This window comes from Vairimorpha necatrix, chromosome 7 (genome assembly GCF_036630325.1).
Source record: "Vairimorpha necatrix chromosome 7, complete sequence".
In the NCBI taxonomy this organism is placed as follows: domain Eukaryota; kingdom Fungi; phylum Microsporidia; family Nosematidae; genus Vairimorpha; species Vairimorpha necatrix.
The window spans coordinates 63629-73476 of record NC_088822.1 but is presented as its reverse complement, the minus strand read 5'-3'; the positions used below and the strand labels follow the sequence as shown (position 1 = coordinate 73476).

The window sequence follows — 9848 nt, the reverse complement described above, 5'->3', positions numbered from 1 at the left end:
AAATGCATCTACCCATTAAAAATGTTTATTCTCCACTTATGTCAAAAATTTCAAAAAAAAAAATCATTGTACATGTCAAAATATATGATCAATAAAAAATATTATGTAAAAAATTTTTGTTCTGCAAAAACATTAAAATTAATTATTTTGAGTTATAAAATTAGAATTTTTTCAATATTTTTAAATAAACAACTTCTGTATATAAAAAAATTATCAGAACAATGTTCAATTTGTATGTATTCTAAAGACCATAATATCAATTCTTTAATGTAAAAAACTTAAAAATTTTAAGTAGCTATATTCATTATTTCAATTTGGCTTTCATTATTTTCAAACAAGCTGTCAAATACTTTTACGTTTTATTTATTTTGGCGTAAAAAAAAATAAAAATAAATTATTATAACTCACTCAGCCATTAAAGCATATTAAAATGGTTTTGTTGTTTTTAATTAAATTTAAATAAATTTGGATTTTTAACCCCAATATGCATATTTTTTATTTTCTTTCTATACTTCTATTTTTAAATGCGGGGGAAATTGTATCCAATAGGATCAATTCAATACTAACAAATAAAATAGAAAACGGAGATTACACTAAAATTGATTACGATAAACGATATATGAGAATATTTCTAAATTATAATATTGCGCGCAATATCATTAATATCGAAATTTTGCTGGATCTCAAAGGGTTAACAATGTATGAAGATATAAAAAAAATAGAAATTAATTGCACTAACAAATCTATTTATACTATTATTAAGGAGTTAGATCGTCTTGTACTATTTGAACATAAAAAATGTCTAGCAGATTATAACGTTTTGATTTATAATCCCAATTGTTTTGAAATATGCCCTATTTTTAAGAATCTATTTGATCTAATAATAATTGAGAATTTTCAAAGAAAAGGTCAAAAAACACGTGGTTTTGTTTTTTATGAATACATCATACAAAATGATTCTCTTTGGTGTAAAATGTTTACTAATTTGAAAACCAAATGTAATTATACAGGTGACAATCCAAGTTTTCCAGAATCCCCAATCACCTATATAAAGAGAGGCGATGTACGTTACTTGTGTATTTGTATTAGAATAGATAGAATTCATGTTTTTTTCGAGTTAAATATCAAAGATCTTGTCTATGGAAACAGAATAAATGTTTCTGATAAAATTACAGAACATGACAACGAAATTGATAACATGATATCTAAAAATTTGAAGCAATTATATGATACAATATACGTTGATGGATTTTATACACGCGATTTCGCCTATTTCTCGGATTGTACTGAAAATCAAATTGATTTTAAATTCGTATTATTTAATATAAAAATTAATAGAGACATGGTGATTTTTACACAAATGTCAGGTGAATATGTTTACAGTTTACAAAAGGATAATCGGATAACTAAGGAAATTTTTTTAGAGTTTGAAGAATTTTTTACGAAAGTGTCTTATATCAAAAATATGGATGAATGTCACAGAGAAGTGGATTTATGTTATAGATTTATAGAAACAAGTAATGGATTAGAATTTTTTATTATGAAATTATTGAATAAAGAAAGCGCACTTAACATAATATTTAAACATCTTTTATTAGAGCAAAAATTTATAGAACCCTCAGAACTAACTACAAATTTGAATAGTCAAGAAAGTAAAATTCTTATAAAAAATATAAAGACTAAGTTATCAAGTCACATTTTTTCAGCGAATAGTTTTCTAATGAAAATCTGCCTATTACTAGAATTTGAACATTATATAAATGAAACCGATATCAGTGACAAACCTTATATACTAAAGTTGAAAGAAATTGGAAATTTAATCAAGACAAAATACAGTTTTGACGCCGGAATTAATAAAAATTCTAACATAGAAGCCATAGATCTGATTAAAATATATGCTGAGGCCGTAAAATATCATTTGAAAGATATGCAGCAATATACTTATGATAAATTGAGGTTCATATTTGCGATAGCATCATTATATACAGGAATAGAACAGAATAGGTGTGTAATAGGCAATCTTATTTCTGATGTGTCAAAAGATCAAATTATTACAGCTTATAGTTTGAATAAACATGCGGTAGATGAAAATATTAAAATAATAAAGAAAAAATTGTCTAAAAATATGAAAAAACATGCAGTAAGTGAGACTTCATATCGATATAAAGACAGTGTAAGACAATTTATAAGTTTTTTCTATGAAGAAAAATTAACTCATGCATTATACCAAATTAAAACCAATGCCATAATAAGCAAAATAATAAATCCTTGTGACGACGAGGAATGGAATAAGTTTGAAAATCATTTATGCCAACAGGGAATTAGAAAGATTGAAAATATATTAAGTTATCATAATTTAATGGAATTATCAGCAAACAAGTTAGAAAATATTGGCGAAAATTTAATAAATGAGTGTAAAAAAGAAGAAGTAGAATTCTTCTTACAAAAAATACGAAATAATATATATGAAAACAAAAGAAATACTATTAAATCTTGTTTTGTAACGTCGCTTAAAGAATTATATGAAAGCAAATTTATGAACGAAAATTATGAAAAACAAATTGAGAAAAAACATCACAGAATAAAAAAAATGTTGGTTCAAAATGAGTTATTTGAAATTATAAATAATACTCAAGCAGAAAAATTACATGATGATATAATTAAAATTTTAGAAGATCAAGATAGAATATAATATTTAATAAATAACTTTAAATTTCAATATTATTAACTCGATATGTTTTATAAATAAGTCATTATTGTTTTTACGTATAATTATTGATAAATCTTTCAGAAGATATTAAATTAACTTTCGATATATGATATTGCATAAATAAATTATTTTTACTAATATTATCGCAAAAAATTTAATATCTAAGTTTTTACGAAAATTTTATTTAGTAAAATGATTAAATCCTATAATAAAAATACAAATGAAAGTGCACTATTAAATATTTGAGTAAAATAATAGTTATTGAGAATATAGAATTAATAAATTTAACCCTTAACTTACAATTGTCTTTAACAGTATTGTTGAATATTTATAAATTTGTATTTTTATTACCCCTAAGATATCTTAAAATAAACATGGTGGAGAATATGAACGAAAAAATAACTAAAAACAACATAATACATAAAATAAAAAGAGCAGAGGCTCTTAGTAAATGGAATATAAAAAAGGACGAAGATAAAATGGATGAATTTATAAGTAGATTTGATGAAAATATCTTAAACTGGCATTTAGAAGAATTTGCTAATAAAAGAAAAGCAAGTAATAATTATGAAGATTGGAAAAACAAAGCATTAGAGAAATTTAGTACAAAAATTTCTATTGTAGACCTTTGCTCTAAGAAACAAAGGGATAATGAATCAGTTTCTGTATTTATAAAGGAAACGATAAAATTATGCGAAGATTTAAAAATTGAAAAAAAGGATAGAAGGAAAATTCTAAAAAACGGCATTACCCCCAGATATAAACTTATAAAAATATTTTTATCCAGTAAATATGACACTGACGATGAATTTTATGAAACCTATAAGAAATGGAGAAGGAGGCCGATTTATCATTCTCCTTCAAAAATTTAAGCATAAAAGAAACTCCGAGAAAAACTTTAACCTGCTTCATTTGTAAAAAGCCAGGACACGTTTCTACAAGTTGCTATTTCGGAATAGAAATAGAGATACTGGTTCAAGTAAGCAAGTACATGAGGTAGTATCTAATAATGAAGAGAGATTAGAAGAAAGCACTCCATTTTATGAAAATAAAAACAATTACGTCTACGTTAATTTTAAGAAAGTACCTGTGGTTTTTGATTCTAGTTCTAGTTTCAATTTTATTTCTTATTGTGCAGTTAGAGAATTGAAATTACAGGTGTCGAGGAGGATAAAGCAATTGAGCTTTTTTACGTGTTTAGATGAAGAATTTAAAGTACGAGATATAGTAGAGCTCGAATTTAATTATATGGACAAAATATATAAAACCGAACTCTTTATTTTACCAAAGGTTGATAAATTTAAAATTTTATTAGGAAAACAGGAGTTAATCAAAATTTTTGCAACGCCAAAAAACAGAGTGTGTCAAATTAAAACAAAACCTGGAGAAAAAGTCGTAGAAAGAGTGTATGGATTGCCACAGAAATTAGAAGTAGCCATAGACGCAGAGATAGAAAAGTTGTTAATGAAAAAATATATTCAAAAATCAAAATCTACGTGGTTAAACAATCTTAGACCAGTTATGAAACCAGATGGATCGGTTCGAGTAACAACAAATTTGATTGCACTTAATAAGTTAGTAGATTTGGATAAATATTCGCTTCCAAGTATAGAAAGAATTTTACATAACTTAAAAGATCAAAAATATTTTTCAAAGTTAGATTTAAAGATGGATTTTTTCAAATAGAATTAGCAGAAGAAGACAGGCACAAGACAGCTTTTAGACATAAACATCATTTGTACGAATGGAAAGTAATGCCAATGGGCTTTAAAAATTCGCCGGCCATATTTCAACGGTTTATGTATGATGTCTTACAAGAGGATATTGGTAAAAGATGTTTCATTTATGTTGACGATATTTTGGTCTTTGGAACAACTGAAGAAATTCATGATAAAAATTTTCGGATTTTAACAGAACGATTAAAAAAATAATGATTTGCGATTAAATGAAGATAAAACTATCTACAAAAAGACATCAGTAGAATTTTTAGGACACATAATAGAATATAACAAAATAAAACCAAAAATAGAAGCTAGCCAAGGTATTGATGAAATTAAACCGCCCCAAAATATAAAATCTTTACAAGAATTTCTTGGCTTTATAAATTTTTACAGAAAATTTATTCCCATGTGCTCAAGTGTTGCAGGATGCTTGTATGATTTACTCAAAAAAGATAAAAATTTTTGTTGGGGAGAACTGGAAGATAAAGCTTTTAATGAGCTTAAAACTATTATAAAATCAAATATAGCATTATATCAACCAGACTATACAAAACCATTTATGCTAGAAACAGATGCGTGTAATTCAGGTGTTGGCGCAATTCTCTCACAGAGACAAGGTGAAACGATTTATCCAATTTCATATGCTTCAAGAAGACTTTTACCTGCTGAGATAAACTATAGTATCAGTGAAAAGGAATGCTTAGCAGTATTATGGGGAATGGAGAATTTGTAATATTTCTTGTACGGGAATGAATTTGTAGTAATAACAGACCATAAAGCCTTAGAAGTTTTGAATAAAGGAGAAATAGGCTCTCAACGAATACAGAGATGGCTAGATAGACTTAGTCAGTATAATTTCACAGTAAAATACAGAAAGGGAGCAGAAATGGCACATGTAGACTATATATCTCGCTTATACCAAAAGGATGCCCAAGTTGTTAATGAAATTCAAGATTTAAATGATGACACAAAAAGGAAACTTATTAAAGATAAACACGAAAAATTAGTTCATCGTGGAGCAAAAATAGTAGCCAAAGAGCTTAAAAGGGAATATACTTGGGATAATATGGAGAAATTAGTTGAAGAAGAGTTAAAAAAGTGTATAAGATGTAAAATGTATAATCCAAAAAGAGGAAAAGCCTTTTTGTTCGTTAAATCGTTTTATACAGGAGAAAAGGTAGCTATAGACATTATAGGACCAATAAATAAACAATATATAATAACAGGAATTGATTACTTTAGTAGAAAGGGTTTTGGAAAAGTTATTACCACTAGAGATAGTCAGAAAATTGTAGATTTTATAAACGAAATTAACAAACAAATATTAATTAAAGAGTTGATAATGGATTCATCAAAAGAAAACCAAAGTAGCAAAGTAAAGAACTGGGCTACAGAGAATAAAGTAAAAGTACATTACACAACGCCCTTTCACCATCAATCAAATGGGCGTGTAGAAAGATTTAATAGAACTGTGCAGGAAGGGATTTACAAACAAGAGGGAAATCTAAATCTTAAATCAAAACTATTAAAAATGTTAGAGGCTTACAATAATATATGCCACTCGAAACTAGGAATGTCGCCAAATGAAGCTTGTAAAAAAGAAAACGAGACAAAAATAAAAGAAAAACAATACGAAGAAATTATTATCTTAACACAACAAACGAGAATAATAAAGTCGAAGAAGTGTTTAATGAAAACGATCAGGTGATAATAAAGAACGAATTTGCTGTAGCTAAAGGACAACCCAAGTTTAAATATAGAGGAGAGATTATAGAAAGATTAGAAAATAATTCGTATATAGTATTATCGAAGGGAAGGAGGCTTAAAGACATGCGTCTCACCTCAAAATACTTGTATATTAGCTTATAAAAGAGGAGGGATGTTGAATATTTATAAATTTGTATTTTTATTACCCCTAAGATATCTTAAAATAAACAGTTATAAAATAAGTTTGACACATTCAAAGTAGAAAAATAGCCTTAAAATTGATAAATACAAAAAAATCAACTGATTAGTTTAAGCATAAATAACAAAATATTAACCTACAATTATTAAAAAGAAAACTCCATCTAAAGCTAGTCGCCTTAAAGTCTATATTTTTCCAAATTTTTATTTATTAACATCTTACGGCATTATAAATACCACAAATTATTTACTTTATATTATCAATTCTCCCTTTAGGAAAAATAGACCATTCGACCGGTCTATTCCAAAAATCAAATAGTTATTTCCTTTTTGCCCCGACCCCCCCCCCCACCGAATCATGAGACATGATGAAGATCATCACCCTCGGACCCCACGACCAAGTAAGGGCCTCGGAGCCAGGAACCAGTATCCCACTACAGATGTCAAACGGGGCTTATACAATTTAAATAAATTAGTTAATTTAATAGAACTATATTTATCCAGAGGTAGCTCCTCTGGAATACGTCACATCCAATCATACATTCATATACATAAAAGAGTTTTATTTAATTTTTTTTCCTTACCTTTCTTTATGTTTTTTGGATTTTTTAAATTTTTATTTAAAAAAAAACCTAATGTTATATATTAATATAATTTCTATCCCTCATTATGATAAATAAATACACTTAATATAAAATAATGTTTTACTTTGATAAATGTAAAGGCGTATACTATTTGTTATAACTTTATCATTTTGATTTTTATAAAATTTAGCTTCAAAATATCGTCAGAATCGTTTTTAAAATTTAGTTAACACACCCAAAAAAATTACAAAAACATTCAAGCCACAAAAATATCGCATAATGTGTGTCAAAAATATAGCTAAAAATATTTTGAAGCTTTATTGAATTTGCCTAAATTATATATTTGAGTTTAATTTTCAAACCAATATAAGCTGTTTTCAAAAAGTACTGTCAGGAGACAGATCTCCATTGATACTAAGATTACCCTGGAGATCTGAGAACACCATTCTGTGAGTATTCTCACTCTTTTCAAGTATAATTTTTGGAGGGGAAATTGGGATATTTCCCCGCCTAAAATTATAAAAGAAAACCATACCCAGAAGGGTATGAAGGATTATAAAAATTATAGTTTAAAACATTCTTCTCGGACTGATGGGAAACCATCAGTCCACAAGTACTTTTTATTTTTATATACAACCTGTTACTGCCATCACTTGCGGCACCAATCGTATGACTAAAACATGATGTTATAAATGTTATCTTAACCTGTAACATGATTGCAACAGGTTGTGAATAAAACTATTTCAAGAAATTAAATAAACAATATATATCTATAAAAAGAAATCGTTCATCATATACCAATTCTTAGACTAAGTCACCTTCGCCTTCAGGCAACACAACCAATAGTGAAACTCAAAAAAATTTAAAAGGAGGTACAACTATAACAAAAAAAACGATCCCGTTTGATACAACGTGAAAGCATATGCTAGTCATTAATTCATATACATTTTCTTTCGAAGCTAATATTAGGTTTATTTTCTTCAGTTTACCTCCACTACCGCGCACTCTATCTGGTCACACCACCTTCTAGCTACCTCTACTCTCTATTATGTTCTTAATTCCAGAACCCCCCTGTGAAATCTGCCAGTGTTCTTAGTAGATGCTCTCTATGACTTTTTTATCTTTCTCATTTATGTAATCTTCGGCACTAGTCGATAGTCCTATGGCATATACATAATTGCTGTGGTATTTTGTCACAATCCCGTCCCATGTCATGACGTATGGTATTATTTGAATTATGCATTTGTACATTATGCCCAATAAATTTGCTAAGATATCGTATTTTCTGATTTTTTACTGTTCTACTTTGTGTGTATTATCCTGACAAATCGTTCTTATTTTGATAAGTGTTATTTTTTTATTTTTATTGTCCAGTACAAGTATATCATGCTTTAAATTATATATTTACAACATTGATGATCCTGATGGGATGTTTTGATATACGTTAATAGAGCCTAAGAAGTAAAATGAACTTTGTGAATAGTAAAGCTGAAGTATGTAGTTTTTAAATTTGCTATGTGCATCTTATTTAATAATTCTATATGTTTATACGACGAAATCTTTATCTACTTGTAGTAAGCAGCAAGAGTTAATCATGCCGCAATGGCAACACATACGATGAAAACATATTATGCGTATATTATATACCGATAATTACTTTAAATTTGTCTATTCGCGTTTTTGGTTTTTTTAATTCGGCACAAAAAAACAGTAAGTATAAACTTCATAATTAACAAAACTCTTTATTTTTAACTTTGAATTACAAAACAAATACATTGATGGCAAATTTTTTATTTCTTCTTCTTCCTTCATGTTTCATTTTTGGTCCAAATGATTTGATGTATCAACCCTAAATAACTCGTTGTTTTTATTGGACATGTTTGACTACTTTTTTAAAACCATAAAGAAAATCTTTATAATATAAAAATTTTTTTGAATTCTCCAAAAAATATCAAAATAATGGTTTTTAATTTGAAAATAATTTAATGAGTTTCACGCTGTCACTCTTCGCTTTCAAATTATAAATAATACTGTGGTATCCACCACTGAGGAAAGTATTTAAAATATTTTTATTATTCATTTTAGGCTTCCTTTCCATTATTCCGTACCGCTCTCCAGATAAAATATTTAAATAAATGTTGGAGGGAAAACGGGTCGAATTTGGAGGGAAGATTTTAGAAATATATTTTATGATATTTGGTATATCATAAATACATTTAGAGTTAGCATGTAGTTTTGATTTAAAAATGTATTTTTTTGGTTCATAGCTATAATGATTAAACTTAAGATGTTCAGGAATGAAATTTCTACTTCATGTTTTATGTTCTTTTATGTGCTTATGCCGCATTCTATTTTTTCAATTATATTTCTATACGATATAAAGTAATTGTTAATTTTTATTTCTACAATAAAAATTTATTATATAAAAAATACTAAAAATATTTCTTTATAAAGCTACACATGAATACTGCAAAATTTAAAACATTATTTAAAACACGTTTAATCTGCAAAGAAAGACAAAGAAATTAAGAAATCGCAAATTAATTATGCTTATACATCACTAAATATCTGAACTTAAAAATAACATGACTCACATATACGATTAAATAAAAGGGTTTATAAAATTAATAGATACATGACCTTTTGGATCCCGCATTGGGGGTATAAACCCACTTTGAAAAATTCAAAAAAAGACCTAACGATTTATATTAAATAATGAAAGAAGACAAATTGTCCGTAAATTTATAGGGGATTTTGAAAGCCCAGAGGAACTGTAATTGGTCCTTGTTTATTCCATGTATAGATCGAATATTTTTTTAAAATGAGCCAAAACCAACTTAATTATTTGGTAAAATGTCTCAGAATCGCCTGGGGTAAAAGCACTGATCGTGTGATTCACAGTCCCGTGCTCCATCTCTTTGATTGTCT

The 9848-nt window shown here is 27.3% G+C and overlaps 1 protein-coding gene across 1 annotated transcript; it reads left to right on the top strand.

Annotated features, from left to right (window-relative positions):
- Nucleotides 1-484: 484 nt before the first annotated feature.
- Nucleotides 485-2692, top strand: VNE69_07002 (uncharacterized protein; the record flags this gene model as incomplete). Its single annotated transcript, XM_065474006.1, has 1 exon — nt 485-2692. The coding sequence occupies one exon, from the start codon at nt 485-487 to the stop codon at nt 2690-2692; it is 2208 nt and encodes a 735-aa protein (XP_065330078.1).
- Between the last annotated feature and the right edge of the window lie 7156 nt (nt 2693-9848).